At 45.7% G+C, this 16685-nt stretch overlaps 1 protein-coding gene across 2 annotated transcripts in view; it reads right to left on the reverse strand.

Moving 5' to 3' along the window:
• Nucleotides 1-6: 6 nt before the first annotated feature.
• The window catches only part of POLR3E (RNA polymerase III subunit E), a 29243-nt gene continuing 12564 nt past the window's right edge, over nt 7-16685 (reverse strand). Inside the window, exons 13-21 of one of the 2 annotated variants that reach the window (XM_054080803.1) lie at nt 15922-16042; nt 14249-14330; nt 11788-11847; nt 10628-10785; nt 10290-10354; nt 8293-8789; nt 3549-3626; nt 2891-3016; nt 7-861 (exon numbers count right to left, since the gene is read on the reverse strand). In XM_054080803.1, the coding sequence (XP_053936778.1) occupies nt 805-861; nt 2891-3016; nt 3549-3626; nt 8293-8789; nt 10290-10354; nt 10628-10785; nt 11788-11847; nt 14249-14330; nt 15922-16042 (1244 nt within the window). In that variant the 3' untranslated portion in view covers nt 7-804. Of the gene's footprint in view, nt 862-2890; nt 3017-3548; nt 3641-8292; nt 8790-10289; nt 10355-10627; nt 10786-11787; nt 11848-14248; nt 14331-15921; nt 16043-16685 lie in introns of those variants that run through there. The other variant, XM_054080804.1, reaches the window with a different exon arrangement.

Consider the following 16685-nt stretch of genomic DNA (forward strand, 5'->3'; position numbering starts at 1 on the left):
CTCAGCCTTTGAGATAAAATTTTATTAAAAAATTTACACAAAATAGAGGTTTTACATTGCTGTGTGATAACTCCAGCTGGATGCCTTCCAGAGGGTGCACTCGCTTACCTCGCTGTACCTGCATACAGGAATGCAAAAAAAAAAACCCCTCAAACCAACCCCACACCAGGAAAAGAAATCCGGTAGTCGTTCCACATCTGGTTCAAGTGTAGGTACTTTTCCAAATAACTCATTGCACAGACAACAGGTGAGGACAATCGCTACGGAGTACAGAGTTCAGGGATGTGAGTTTGTTTCCCCCTCCCTGGCCTGACGTTTCCATGAACACAATTATCGCCTCTTCATCGAAAGAGGGCTGCAAGGGCTATTGCCATGCTCTGACTAAAGTACGAGCACCTAGGGATTTAACAAAAACTGGGATGTTTGTAAACAAATTTAATTTATTGGCATTACTTACAAAATAAAATGTTAGACCATGATTTTCCATCATGTCTGTGTCAGTATATGGTTTATTTTTTTCATAATGAAACAGAACGAGAATTGAAATACATGAGAAATCCCAGATTAATCAAGCTGCAGACAGGGTCCCATGTTGTCTTCCTAGTTGCTCTTGTGCCTTGGCGGCCATGCAAACACGTGTGTGAGCGTGCTGGAATGTCGGTGACTGTCTGCAATGCCCACGTGCCCCAAAGTAGGTCAGATCCTGCCCCACGCTCCCGAGGCCACAGCGTTACTTTGTCTCTGCCGCCCGCTGAAGGTTTCCTCTTTCGTCCTGGAGATCCCCTGAAACCACTCCCACCACTGTCAAGACTGCACCGTCCCCTTAAGATACCACATTCCACCGTAGCTCACACAGCAGTCCTGGGGAGAAAGGGAAAGTCCATAAGGTCCAGGGAACACTTGTCTGGCTGCGAGACAACGAATGGGATCAGTAACACAAGTCATCTCTCCAGCGCACAGGAGAACACGAATCCAGAGCAGGAGGTTGTCTCAGAGCTTCGAGGAAGAGGACAGACACAAGAGGGGGAAGGCGGAGAGGCCAAATGATGGAACAGCAGCAAGACGGGGACTGTGCAGAAGCTTAGGGAAGGCTGCAGGGAGGGGTAAACGCAGGCTGAACCTCAAGTGGAGAGACTGCAGGGAGCAGCAGGACCGGGCCGCAGCGGGAAGGTGCCAGCCAGGTCTGAAGCCTCTTCAGAAAAAGTGTTGAGTGACAATGAACTGTCAAACCTCGGGACCACACTGCAGTACCGAGACCGCACCTCTGCTGAGCACCACAGCAAAGGAGCTCAGCCGGGTGGTTCTCTTGGGGCTGCTTCTATTAGATGAGCACCAGGTCACTCTAGCTCTCAGCTAATGGCTTCTTGTTCTTTTGCTCCCACCCTCCTGTTTGGGTAATTCAGCACAGGTTTCAGTACTGCTACAGACTGATACTCCGGAGCTTAAAGGGAAAAACTTTCTCTTCCTGAAGTCTTAGGACTCAGACATTACAAAAAACAAATAAGACATTAAATGTGGGGGCTAGAAAGAGGGTTTGCAGACTCAATCTGCAGACGCAAAAATACAAACCCTGTCAGCCTGTTCCTCTGTGGTTAAAAATGGAGCACATGCAGATGGGGAAATAGGAGTCAACAAATCCAATTTCATTCAAAGAGGAGTCCAGTCTCCTGTGGCCTAAAGAAGCCAGAGGATCTTCCCATTTCATTAAATCATACTGCTAAATTTTATTTCAGAAACGAAGATCGTTTCACATACTTTTTGTGACAAATGTATTTGAGGCAAAGCAGCCTGGCACAGCACGAGGTGGGTCGCATGATGACTTAGTGACTCACATAAAAACAGTACCCAGTTTTTTAGGGGCAGGTATTTTTCTAGAAATAGGTTATGTGCTAAATAGCAACACCATACGGAAAACTAATGCCAGTCCATTGTCTAGATGTTCCAGGAGAGCCGATACTGGAGCTCACCTCGTCACTGGACAGATCTCCCAGTACAGGCAAGCCACATGAAATACTGTCTAGCAGGCAGAGATGTCTGAGCTGCTTGTAATGCTAAGAAGACCAGTTTTTTCAAGCAAGACCAGTTTGCTCATTATCATAGCAACAGATCCGTCATTTTTCAAATACGCTATTATTCCATTTGCAGATCCCAATGCAATAAAGTACTTCAGCACTCGTTGAAGTAAAGTGACAGTGAGCCCGGCAACAATGATCAAAGTATTACACTAGCTGGCAACTTGCCACTTGGCCATCCTGCATCGCTTTTAAAGCCTGGCAGTCATGGCCTGTGTGGTCCCTACTTTATACCTTGAACTTCTTCAGCAAGTAAATGGTGCACCTTCAAAGGCAGAGATGAAAGGATTCAAATAAACATCAACAATGAAATATGTTAACTACTACTTTGCCTGCTTATTTTGGCCAGGGGTTCGCTCCGTACACTGCTGCACGTCCTACTATGGAATGAAATGCATTTCCTTCTGAGTACGTGGCACTTGTGCTCTTCAGCTCTAACCAACAGCAGCCAGCTGGTAAGCGCGGTGCACCGTGCAGAACCCTCCCGCCTCCGCAGGCGTTAACTCCACGCTACTTAAAACCAACTCAAGTATCACATTTCCCACACTCCATTCTCTGCTGGTCCAAGAGGACAAATAAAGCTTTGTTGCAATAATAAAAAATAACGAGTCAAAATCACTACTCTTGGGAGGGAAAGAAGATAGAATGAAACAAGTGTATGTTTAAGAAAACAAGCTGAAAACTAGGATTTGTCCACATTCCAACAACTGTTCTCTCATCCTTAGCATTTGTCAATTCAAGGTAAAATATGATCCTTTGCTCAAACCAAGCACCACATGTATTGATTGGATCAAACCCACAAGGGAGCAGAAACTTACCTTTAACACTCTATCCACCTCCTGCTTGTTTAGATCTTCTCCACATTCTTGACTCAACTGATTGTGGATGACATTCCTGCGCACTCGATAATTTTTCGAAAAGATTTCAAGCAAAACTCGGCGATGCTTTAAAAGAAAACGTTATCATAAATACGGAGGGAAGAACAATCATTCCCATTTTTCTAGGTATCAAAACTATGCGTGCCTTACTCTGTCCAAAACATTCACTGAATTGTAACAATTTCTCACTTTAAGTATAAACATTTTAATCAGGTGACATTGTTTTTCCTAAGCTGCAGTACCAAAAGAAAAAAACCACAATTGGACTGGATCCTGGTGTGAGCCCTGCGGTGAAGAATCCTTTCTCCTCACAGGTTCAAACTCATTTGTATCCCACTGAGCTGTTAGTGACATGTGTGACCAATATACTGCGTTGTTTCAGCCCAAACCACCTTGTCGACACAGCAGTGATCACCCTGTGAGCGAAGAGCTCCCTCTCATCTGGAAATAGGCTGGTATTGAAAACTGGACATTTCCAACAGGGAAAAAGGAAAACCACCTGTGCTATCTGCTCTACCAGTTCCAGAAACACAAATTCAAACAACGCCAAATGCTCAATAAACATTTATTTGGGAATGCCACTTATTTTTATCCTTACCTGATCGTAAGTGTCACCAGCTTCCCAAAGTGCATAGACCTTTAGTTCATCTGGCGAAGCAGCAGTCTGCGGAGGAAACTGAGAACAAGAGGCTGTTAAAAAATAACCATCTATTTAATGAGTTCTGCTTAATGACTCTATGATACAGCATCCCTGGACACCTATTACTGAATCAAAACCGGCACTGCCATGTAATAAGAACTGCTGAAACAACACAAGCTCCTCTCCTACACCACACTCCAAGGGATAACTTTGCTCTGGCAGCCCCGGCGCCTGCTCAGGCACGGCCTGTCCTGCAGCCACCTTCTTGCGGCCCGATGACCTCAACTGAAACACTGTCTGTATCAAACCTGTCCTGCTGCGTGATCCTGCAGCACACAGATCCTAAATCACTAATTAAGGGGGTAACCATGGCCTCAGGAATGGAACCACCACCACGGGACCCTGATGTGTACCTTGGTGTGCCCAAGCTGTGTGTGACTGAAGGCTCTGGTGATGGTAGGGTAACCCACAGCAGCGCACGTCTGGCACACCACCGGCCACTTCAGAGCTCTAAAAGGGAGCTGCTGGGCATACTGGGATCCGGTGAATGTTGCATGAGTGTAATTTTGCACTGGTGGAGGGTCAACCCCCACATACCATGAGTACAATCTCAGGCCTAGGTTTTTCCTATCAGCAGCATTTGCCTCCAGACCATCAACTGAGCACCAACTGCTTTGCAGGGTCTTTCTGGAGATTTTTACATTTAGAGCGGCAGGTTTTAGAGATTCAGGCTCTATCCTGTATTTATCTGCTTCACCGATCCCAAGTCAGCGCTACTGACAAGCACAGTGCTTCTGCTGCATTTGTCATCTCTGTTTTGGGGTGGTCTACAGGACTCCAGAGAACTGAGCACTGACGGACAGTGAATTAGACACCTGCTCATTTCAGGCTCCAAAAATGAAGTGGTTTTGGTTAGTTGTTTTTTTTTCCCCATATGCCAATCTAGAGAAATACATTTTTTTTTCTGAGGCAGAGGCCTCACACCCCTGCACGCAGGATGGAACACAACTCCCTCCCTTCCGTGCCCTGAATTCCTAAAAAAAACCCAAACAAACCATCCACTTGCCTTAACACTTCCCCTTGGAGCAGCGACTAATGAGCAGCCCTGACTTGTCTCTCCCCGTCTGCCACTAACAATTTATTCCTTGCTAACTGCCCAGATGACCTGAATCAATCATCTATGAAAAGCTAACAAGCCAGTCCTGATTGTTCCAGTATCGCTTAATCCTGGCTGCTGCTACAAACCAAACCTTTCTTCCCAGCCTCCCTTGCACCACACCAAAAGATTTGTGCATCGCACAGCCCTTCCTTTCATGCTTTGCCTCTGATCCTACAGCAAAGGGGAAGAGATTTCTTCCAGCGGGAGCTGCCCGGTGGGATTAGCAGTTTTGGCTCTCCCGTTGGTCTAAATCGCTGGACTATAACAAAGTTTTACACTTGGTTTGGAGCCAGGATTCAGGTTTATGAGGTTGGGAACACCTGACGTAGTTCTCGTCTTGTAATAACTCTTGCTTTTGAGGAACACCGTCTCTTGTATGCTTTCAGCCCAGATAAAATCAAATACTTCAGCTTCCCTCTAGAAACAAGCTGCAGCAGGAAAGGCAAAACCAGGGCATCAGGAGCACCCGGCCACAAGCTGCCGCACCCTGAGAAAGTCACTCACGCAGAACTGGAGTGCAAACTCCTCCTGCCTCAGCCACATGTCTGAAACGCAGCTGTGTTTATCTGGCCACTCTGTGAGGAAACGGCTTCCAAACCAACACAATACTTACTTGGGAAGAAAAACCCACAGAACCTCCTCGCCTCGTCCAGCCATACTCTGCGAACTGTTGCAAACCCCGCTGCCAACAGCACCCTGCTCGCTTGCTGCTCTCACACAGCCTCTCCACAGAGTGGGAAATGCCAGCGGCAACTCCTCACAGAGACGCGCTGCTCATCCACACAGCTTTACTGTCTTGCCATCCACTCTGCCTTCACCATTTTATTTTGTTATCTTAATCTCTCCGGCCTCACCTTGAAACAGCGTTCCATGGCCTTAATTCCTTCTTTAAAGTATCCGCCCTGTGCCCCTTCCTGCTCTAATTCCCCAGAGCCAGCTGCAGGGCTTCTAGGAGACGCATTGCCGCCCCGGGTCCCCAGAGCTGCCACGTGAAAACGGAAGATCTCGGGGAGGAGCCCTTGGCTTTGGGACGTGTCTCATTCCGAGCATGCCCTAAAAATAGCCACTGCCAGGCAGCCTCGCGTGATGGCTAAACCAGACTTGAATGGGGCTGGGTCCCACCCGAAGAAAACTTATCAACTGGAATAATCCTAGAGGGGAGCTGTTGATCTTATCTCTCCAGGAAACTGGCACCACCACTAGCCCAAAAGGCTCACCGTAAGCGCAGAGCTGCATTCCTCTCCTGTTAACCCAGCCAGGCAGGATGCCCGCATCATTTACATCATTTCCTGATGCCTCAAAAATATCCTCAAGATTTGGGCAGAACTTTGCCACTCCATGGACCACGGGAAGGGAGCCAGCAGGAGCCAGCTACCCCAGGCACCCCCACCAGTCTGCAGGAAACGGGTGCAGGTACTTGGGAGCGAGAGTCCTGCACAAACATTTCCCACGGGGCTGGACACAAGCTCTGGACTTAAGCACAGCGCCAGCGTTGGCCAAGGATGCCTCTAGTCGCCCTCTCCCTGATGGCAGCAGCAGCCACTGCGCTGGGGTGCATCTGCCCAGGATTCGCTGCTGCTTTGCCTGTGCTTTTCCCACCCTCTTGAGGATGCCCCAAAGCACAGGCAATGACAGCACCCCGCAGGCTTCCCCCAGCCTCATCTGCAGCTGGAGTGGCATCTCTCTTGCCTCCCCACACATCCTATTTATCTCATACCCCGGGTGCAGGCGCTCAGCTTTATAATAAATCCTGTAGTCCCCTGGTAAGGTTTCAATTGCCATTTTGAGCAACATGTGTTCTGAAATAGGGCAGCATGCAAGCCAAGAGTGTCCTCAACCCCCACAGAACATCATTTTAATTACCTCAGATCATTGATTTTTATCACTAAAGCAGTTTCAATTACAGAAAACTAATGAGCAACTATGAAATTCCACACTAAAACCTCCAGGCTTTCCCTGAGCTCAGGCGCTCTCATCGGGTTCTCACAAAATCATCCAGGGGAAGCATGAATAGCCACGTGTATGAGCCCCCGCAGAGTAAAACCAGCCCCAGCACCTTGGCCATCTGCACAGAGCACCACTGGGGAGGCTTGGGGGCAAGATTTACATATTGCTGATAATGATCCAGGCTTATATAGGCTCCTATGCAAGTTCTCAAGTTTTGCAGTAAATTCTCGGTCAGCAGAACTGAAACTTTGAGTCCTCCAGCAAGAGACACTCCAGTGACCACTTCCACACCTCTGCAGGTCTCCTGTGACAGGGTTTCCCAGACAGAAGGAAGCTGCCAACCCCCTCTCTTGGGGAGGATTTTATTTTGGTTGTTTTTTGAAAAAAAGAAACTATCCAACTTCCAGTCCTCACAGCCTTTAAGCACAGAGTGGATGGAATAATTTCCAAAATCCCAACATTTCCAAAGCAAACAAACCCCAGTCACAAGTAATGGAGCAGCAATGATCTCAGTTATTTACCATCAGCACAGCAAATGATAACATTACACTGAGCACAAAGGAGAGCCCAGCCAGCACTAAGAGGCAGCTCCAGGCAAACGTCACCCCAGGACTTGGAAGCTGTCAAGGGAAAGCAGGAAGTATCTAAATTGGTGGTCTCCCTAGTGGCATTTCCAGTCTGTTACTTGGTTCCCTGGTGCCACAACAGGTACTTTGCACAAGACTGAACACGTTATTTCTGCCCCCCTGCAGCAAGCCTTATTCCTTAGCTGGATTTCAACTCCCATGCTCCAGGCTCTCTCTCGTCAGCCTGCCTGCTTCCTCCTCTTTCTGCCTTGCCTCCTCTTCCAAGCAGTTCACATGCCTCTTCTCGTGTCTCCCCAAAGGCAGCTGACTCCCCAGCTCCTCCTGACTGCAACCCCAGCAGCACTGCCAGATGTCTTGTAAAATTAATTTCCTTTTAGGTTCTTTCCCATGATGCCAAATTCCTTTTCCTTTCCTAAGCAACCTGACGTAATGCAGACCTGGCTCTGTCTCATGCAATCACACACGTAATTTCCATAAAGACAAAGAAACAAAGACATCTCTGCAGAGCCTGGGAGGATAAGGACTGACCCAAGAAACCTGCTGCAGATATAGTTTGTCGCTTCAGACAGCTCTGCAGGGTGTGCTTTGCTGCTCCCAGGCAGTCAATGTCACCTTTCCTCCCCCACCTGCATCCCTGTCCCTGAGAGGAGCTCGTGCAGCTCCAGGAGAGCTGGTGGGAATCTAGGGTTGCCTTGGATCATGTTAATGGAAGCAAGTTGGGACAGGGAGTCACTGCAGCCCAACAGCCTGGAGGTGAAAACAAAGACCCAAAGACCACTAAGCTATACAGCACAGCCCAAAGCAAAGAGAACAGAGCACAGGGCCTGCCCGAAGCAGGACGCCAGACGAACTTCCAGTAGCTTTAACATATCCAATACTGGGTAGTTACTCAGAGAACATCTGTTCTTCTGATCCACCAGCACAGGACACAAACACTTCACAGCTCAGACATTTAACTGCCCCCGCAATCCTTCCTCCCCGAAGTATATCAAGGGAAAAACATACTTACAGGCACCAAAATCTGTTTGCAGCCAGTGTCCAACACCATGTCCTGTAACATTTTGTCCGAAATGCCACTGAACAGTGTATGTCCTGGAGGCAGACTGGCTAAGTGAAGGTTAAATAACCGTTTAAGCTCACTCAGGGTGAGTACAAATTGTTTCTTAAATGTTGATGACACAAAAGCCTTCAGTTCTTGGGCTACCCGGTCAATGCGGCCTCCAGGCAAGTGGCCATTCAAAGAGTCCATGGAGTCCTCCTCTGTATGGAGGCCATTAACAATGCCGTTGTTCGTGCCCTCATAAGCCAAGGTATCCATTGGCTCCTCATCACTCACAGGCTCCTCTTTAATGCGGATACTGGAAACATCCATCTTGGCTGAGGTGTCATTCGATTTCATCTCTGCCTTTTGCTTCTGGAACTCCTTCTCCAGCTGCCCATAGTTCTGCTTGACTTTCGCTTTAGCCATGTTGACCCTTTGCTCCCCAGAAACCAGCAACGGTTGAGCTAGTAAGAAACAAAAGATACCATAAATCTCACCATAACCAGGGCTCCAGTCTTGCAGACTACCTCTTGAAGGGCTCATAGAGAAATAAACCTGGGAAACATCATCTGCCTGTGAAATCTAAAGCATAAACCCAGCTTGTCGATCATATTTTACTTTAGTTTTGGGTTTTTTTGGAGGAGATGGTGTTTGGCTTTTTTAAAGGATAAACATGTTGACAACTGTAAGCCGGATGCTTGGGATGGGTGTTCCAATCAAGGAACCTGAAGGAAAGACAAAGTGCACTTATTCAATCACTAGAGCCTTTTCAGCAGATCAGGAAGCCAGGACATAGACCGCTTATACAACCCTACTTGTGACCCAAGTGCTTCTTTCCCCAGCAACTCTAGGGATTTTTTTAGAGTACCTCGCGGCTGGTGGGGCTGCAGCCACTGCCAAAGCCAGCCCGAGATGTCGCGTAGGTACAGTGAGGAGAGTGACTGGGTTAACAGTGAACGTCAACACCCTTTTAGCATGAGGTGCACAGTATGAAAGTCTGAGACTCTCTTCTTAGAACGATTACCCCGTGATGGGGAGAAAGGGACAGGAGGGAGTCCTGTGCCATGCAGTGCTGTGCCTCTTCTCCCGTGTCCTCCCCACATCCAGCTATCCAAAGGTGAAAAGAAAGGTGAGACTGGATTTCTTTGCGAGCTGGCAGCAGAGGAATCTAGTCTCAATGCCAAAGGAGAGGCAAAAGCATGCACAGCACACATGCTGTTATCTCCTCTGCTGTTTTAGGCCTGCTAATCCTCTCCAAATAACCCAACATCTAATCCTTCCAGTCAGATCAGACACACGGTATTGAAATGGATTCATATGCTCATTTGTCAGTTCTGCTTATACTTGTCATTGACTCCAGTGTCTGGCAAGGAGCCAAACGCCTCGTGAAAAAATCTCTGGAATCTTAAGTTTTCACAATCTTCTAGGATTATGGAGCAGTTACTTTAATATTCTGTCATCCATGGTGGAGAAGGATGTCAAAAAGAGAGAGCTTCACACCTCCTTGCAGCCCCCTGCCAAACACTTTCCCAACTGCTCAGCCCCCAATCACACCACAGAGCCCAGTGCAAATCAGGGGAAATAATCACCTCATGCACGTTATCTTGAAAACTGAGAGGTGAGAATTACTTATGCACCGGTCCTGTCCTCTCTTCAGGAGCTGATTACATTCTTACATCTACAAGTTGCCTTAAATGAAGAAGTGGATGACAGAACCAGTTGATTTCCTACTATCAAATAGCAAATCCTCCCTGCCCAGCTACGAGGATGCTACAGTACGCTTGTGTCACCATCAGTGATGTTAGTACGGACCAAGATCTATCCTGAATAATCCAGAGGACAAGAAAGGGAAAATGTTAACCAAAAAAAGAGCAGTCCCCACCTCATAGAAAACTCCAAAACATCAGCCACAACTATGGAGGGATCCATGTGTTTCAAGATAACCCAAGCACAATTTCATTTACCTGATTGTGCCTCTTGTTTCTTTGGTGTCAAGTGTTCCTTCAAGAGATTATAGACCTTTTCTAATCTGAAAGATATAACAGGACAGTTTCAGTTGTTATGCCTGCAGGCAGCCATGCCAGCTTTGGTCATTAGCTAGAACACTCCATTTCTCCACAGAACCAACGAATAGGAATGACCTGAATGATGCAGTGACACCCCCACCACACCACTGCCTGGTGACTGCGAGGGGGGAACTTTAGAGGCACTACAGATCAAATAATTGATCGATAGCTACAGAAACTTTGCACTACATAGTTCTCTGGTTTTAGGTTATTCCCCAAAATAAAAAGTCATTTACTTGGCCTGAATGCCCATCCACAGCATATGTTGCCTCTGAACTATATCTGGATGCTTCTTAACAAAGTCTTCATCATAAGGGAGCATGAACTCCCAACCTTTGTTTATTCTTGCCACAGACATGTGCTCTAGGAAGTCTTTCACATCTTCTGGGCAAAGCTAAAAGAAAAAAAATAAATAATAAGGAATTCAATTCACATAGGACACATACAGCCACACAGCAATGGGCACTGTTCAATGAGACAGGAAGAGTTTGGCTTATTTGGTATATACAGGGCACCTCCACAAAGACACACCCAGCTGAGGCAGAGCTGCTCATCCTTCTCTGCAGCACCGACACTTTCACACAATGTTAAAAGCACAGCACTTCAGAGAGCAGTGGTGATTAATCACCTGAGAGTCAAACAGCTCACGGCATGTTTTGTGAAGAAAAAAAGGAGTTTTCAAACTGAGACGAAAAGAATCCACTGAGAAGAGAAGCACACTGCATAATGTTAATCTTATTTTAGAGCTGCAGGTCAGACGTGCTGCACCTACACATTCACAGCTTTTGAGTAGCACTGGACCTAACATTCCAAAAATAGATGATACATGCATAAACTCACGTTTTATCATTTTCCTGCATTTTAGGGAAATTATTATTGTCCTCTTCTAACGTTTCTCATCCATTCGCCAGTTTTAACAGAAAATTCAGGCACCTGAGTTGCTTTAAAGCCTTTACTCAACATTGACAGCTGTCAAATACTGACAGAAGAGTTGCTCTTTTGTAACACACCCAAAGCAGAGCAGCTAGAGAGACTGTATAGCCCTCATCTGCTTTGGTGCATGACCAGTTTTTAGCTTAATTCATAGTGTGTCCAGCTTTCCACTGAAACAGATGAGAGGACAAGATCCATTCCAGCAGCTCGGCTACAAGGCCAGTCATATCCCGTGGAGTCATGGTAACTGTGGAAGCTGCTCAAAACCTTTCTAAAAAGAGCAAACATCTACACCTGTTCCAAAGCAAAGGCATGTCTGGCGAGCAATATTGCCCATCTGCAGTAAAGCAGCTGCTGTGGACCTGAGCAAAGGCTTGCAGGAGAATCCACCACCAACCTACAGACAGTGCCCTACGCTGAGCACCTGCTTCTCCTTTGGGAAGAAAAAAACCAAATTACTCACTTTTGTAACTGCTGCCACTTCCTTTCTCACAACCCAGCGGTCCTGTGTGAACTTCCACATCTAAGAAGGGAAAAAGGAGAAAAAAATAGTAATTGTATTTAGCAGTTGCTTTATTAAAGTTGTAGCAATGACCCTGTTCAATGATGTTAACAGAAAAATGGAAGCCCCGTTCCTTTCAAGAATGTGGAAGCAGGTGATTCTTGGCCAGATAGTGGGAAAACACTTCTGTCCTCAAATGGCCATGAACACACTACGACAAAAGTTTTGAGAACCCATGGTTTGCCTTGGCAAATCTGTGACTACAAAAGCTATGAAGAATCTCTTCAACTCAAACTCCATTTAGATTCCAGAAAAACCCCAAAAACCCAGTGCAATGATGCTGGGATTCCACAAGTCACACCTGAAGCTCAGCTTTGCACATGCCTAATCATCAACCTAAAGAAACTCTTCATCCGCTTCTGTTAACATAGAGGCCTGTAGAGGCTGATGACTGTTGCCCTTCTGCAGCACAGCTCCCCAGAAAGTGCCCATTCCCTTCAACGCACACCACAGTCACTCACAGTCATGCTGAGATGGCCTCTCACTCGCTTGCCCCCAGCTCATGGAAAAGTGAGGCGCTCTGCAGAGCAGCTGCTACGGTCCAACATCCTGAGAGGCAGCAGCTGAGAGCAGGCTAACAGAACACCGCCTGAATAGGACCTTTGATTTCTTCCTGCCTCCATTTAAATAGATGACAACCTCTTTTAGTCTGTGCGTATTAATAATGTAGTGAAGAATTCTAAATCTCATTACTGCAAATTTCCTCCTGCCCTGTAACGTCATCTACACATCCTTCTCTCTGATTCAGCTTCTCTCTGCCCACAAACAGATTAAAAACGCCACGCTCACTTTGGCACACAGGGCATTTCTGTCTTAAAGCACAAGAAGCTGCTGTCCAAAAGAAGCAGATCTATCCGCTCTCCTTGCACACAACCCTGAGGCAGTCATGTCTCACCAGGCCCTTCACCCCCAACCAGAGCCAGTGGCAAACCTGTCCTCTGAATTTATTACATGAGAATCTGTAGAAAACACAGGAGCTTTTACAAAAGACACAAATTACTCTTCCTCCTCCCCAAAGTACAGCGTGGAAAAGGTGGACTCTAAAAGTCACTATTGGCCATAAGTATTTTCTAACCTTATTAATTACTTTACACAAATATATACAGGGAAATAAAGATCCCTTTTTAAGCTTGAACACATATTCACCATAGATGTAATACAGAATTACATCCTATTTCTGAGACTTATAACCAGACATTTCGCTTTGTCTGAAAACAAGAAATATTGATGCGTTCTATTTTCTAACATTCTACCTATTTCCCTGTGGTAAGGTTAATCAGCAAATCACTCGCCTTCGAGACCAACTCGGATCCATTTCTCATTCAAGGTATATTTGACATAATTCAAATGAAAATAATTAATCTTTACGCTACCATGTACTTAACTGAGCATAATAATTTCTGGTCTCTAGAACTTTACGCACGACATGTCACCTAATCTGCCGTGTCCTAAAGACTTATGTCACTGGGTCACACCTGAATCCAGGTCTCCATATGGCAGTCTTGGGCAGACACCAAGACAGAATAAAAAGTCAGCTTCAATCGTCATCAGTTTTATCTTACACCGGTACTGCAATATCCTTAAAGCCTCCAGCAGAACATGCTCCTATTCAGAGCTAAATCTCATAAACAAACTTTGCAAACAAGGGCAACAGTGAGGTCTAACTGAAAATAAATCGAGCGCGATACACTCATCAGCTTCTCTTTGATGGGGCAGAAACCATAAACTACATAGGAACTTAGGAACCACTTAGGAACTTAATTCTTTCCGTGATTAGCGAAAATAAACACAATACAGAGGCTGTTCGTTTTTACTGTGGTTACGTGTGTGTTTACAAGACCTGCATTCATTTCAACTTCCATGTGCAGCTACTGCTCACAAAAGGTGCCTGGGAACAAAGTCCTTTCACTGATTAGCGGCTCTGGAGAATAAAGTCCTTTTTAAAGATCAACAGTGCAAGCTCAGGGAGCACAAGGCTTACCCACACTGCCCTCCTGAGACCTCACAGTCCTGAGTCCACAGAAATATCTCTGGAGAAACAAGCACTTTATTATCCAGTCCTAGCTCTTCTGTAAGCCCTGCATTGTGAGGGCTATGCGATAGTGGCTCTACAGCATGTTTTAGAAAGGGATGAATACTGTTAATGACAGATGATCTGAACCTGCCAGCCAGCCTCAATGTCAACCTACACCAACACTCCCACGCCAGACTTGTAACACCACCTTCAGGATTAAAGTACAAAATCATTTCTCTGGAGGAAACACCTTCCTGCGGTAGAGCAGCAGAGTTTTGCGATGCTGTGGCCTCTTAGCAAACTTCACCTCTGTTTTCCCTTAAAAACAACAAACACTTTTATACTTACAACAAAGTCTCTCCCTCTACAGAGCACTTCTGCAGGGACTCCACTATGTGGACTAGAAGTATCTTTCGGGTAGAGGACATCACTGTTAATTAAAAAGGAAGATGGAGTAGTTACTAGGTACTCCAGAAAAATGGCACTGGTGAAGATTAACCTAACAAACACGTCCTCCCTGTTCTGCAGCAAAATTGCACTTTTATCCAAAGTGTGGTTTTCATCAAAGGAATTAATATTGGTGTAATTACACTAGTGCAAAAAGGCTTACAGCAGCAAAGCATAGCCTTGTGGCTACCAGATGCGTGCAGCACAGGTACAAGCGCTGCTTTGTTCTTGCAAAGCCTACCCTCCCTTGGATCAGCATAAACAAGCCCAGAACGATCCTAAGAAATGCTCATGCTAACCTGGCACGCAGCCTTGAAGGCAGCATTTAGCCAAAATGCTGATGTATGGGCATAAGGGCTTTTTATTTCCTTCCCAGTGATCAAGGGCTTAAAAGAACAATACTACCAAATGTCATGCTTGAACCAAACAGCCCTGAGATCAATAATACCCTGTATCCTTGTCTGCTTGCAAGGTCAACTGGATGCCATTCGTTAGCATGCTCTCCAAAGCCTTAAGGCAACCCCGGTTCATGATCTTGATCCTACCCAGGCCAAAGAAATGAGTGCCCGCTTCATTTAAAGCTCTGCTGTGTGCACGTGCTGCTGTGTGCGCAGCCATCCCAAACACACCACATCTACTAGAGATACATATAACCTCCTTGGACCAGGAGCAAAGAATCAGCTATAACATAAAACCAATTTGAATGGTAATATACTGTCTTTTAACTTACTTACAGCTTCCTTCTGCAATGCCGGGAAGGACAGCATGAAATGGCTGGAGGGACAGCAAGGGTTGCTATAAAAACTGTTCACATTGCTAATACAGGCCTGTATCACAGCAGCGGAAACAGATCCTGCTAACAGACTTAGACCGGTAGCTGGTGCCACTCATCTTAACACAAAGAGCTATTCCAGAGACTACAATTCTCCGCATGCAGTGCTCCACCCAGGTAAAAAAATTCATACTGCATTTCAGGCTTCAATTCCCAGTGGGATGCTTTATCCTAATAAACAGGAGGATGACACAGAATCCATTTCATGTGGTACACTCAGTGCACCACACTTGATTTATTAAGCAGGTAATGCCTTCTAGAGGGTAGCTGTCAGCTGACAAGAGCAGCATCCACTGATGAACAGCAAGGCGACTGCACAAAGATCCTTCTTTGACTGAATTTAGCCAAGAAATACTGTAGCTGACATTAGTTTCATTTCCTGTGTTTGTATTTAACACCAATCTCTGGGAATAATTCAGGACAGTTCTCTCAAAAAAGAGCATGAGTAAACTTAACGTTAAAAATTTGACATAACTCAAGTGCAAAAAAAAAATGACATTGCTGCCCAGCCATAATTGTAGCTGGGGTAGGCACTAAGGTATTATCCTTTAACATCAACCCTCTGCATTTTTAATACCTGACTGCACTAAAAAGCAACAAACATTAAATCTAGATTTTACAGTACTGTGAGTTAAGAACATGGCTACTTCGAGACACAGGGAAGATGAGTATATCAAATCCATTGTTCTGATCCTCTCCTTAAAGCAGAAAACCGTGTCCCAGTAACAAAGACCAGCCATACCTCTTCACCACCCAGTTTCCCTGGACCAGCATTGCCACCTGCTGTATACAGCGGAGAACTGCCGTAGAGTCAGTCCCAGAGCCTAGCAAACTCATCAGATTCGCAAACGGCATCACCTTCACTGAAAGGCAAAATGAACATAAGATTAAGGGTTACTTCAGTGCACATGACACAGACACACATTTATAAACCCAGGATGCTATGATTGATGTTGAAGTTCATGGTCAAAGCTGTATCTTAGGAAAAAAACAAACTCCAAGTTCTACTAAGTCCTCCCTTGCACTACAGTCATCAGCTGCTCTAAAAATATCTGCTAGTCAACAAAAAGTTGATTAGCTTAACTGGTCCCAAATTTATGCATAAATAAAATTAAAATTAAAAAAATCTATGCTTTTGGTCATATTTGGAAACAGAGATACCTAACACAGGGAGCTCCTGAGGCAAAGTCCTCAGGATTTGCTCTCATCAAGTAGTAACTTGGAAGACATAAAATAAAATTCCTACATGATACTCATGAAGTATTACTGAAAACCTCCCACAAAATGCTGAAGCACAGCTTGTTGCATTAACCTTAGGATTCATGCTCAGACCCCACATTCCAGGAGATACTTGCTGAAATAGATGTGTCCACAAACCTATCGTGAGATAAGAAATTATTATTCAAAGTGTAAGCTGACCGCAAACACAGAGATCAACAGTCAGATCTGCTGTTACTACTCTTCACTGCACAGATGATCTTCTTAAGGAAAGGCTCAGGATGGGGA

Source organism: Cuculus canorus, chromosome 15, assembly GCF_017976375.1.
Source record: "Cuculus canorus isolate bCucCan1 chromosome 15, bCucCan1.pri, whole genome shotgun sequence".
Lineage (NCBI taxonomy): Eukaryota > Metazoa > Chordata > Aves > Cuculiformes > Cuculidae > Cuculus > Cuculus canorus.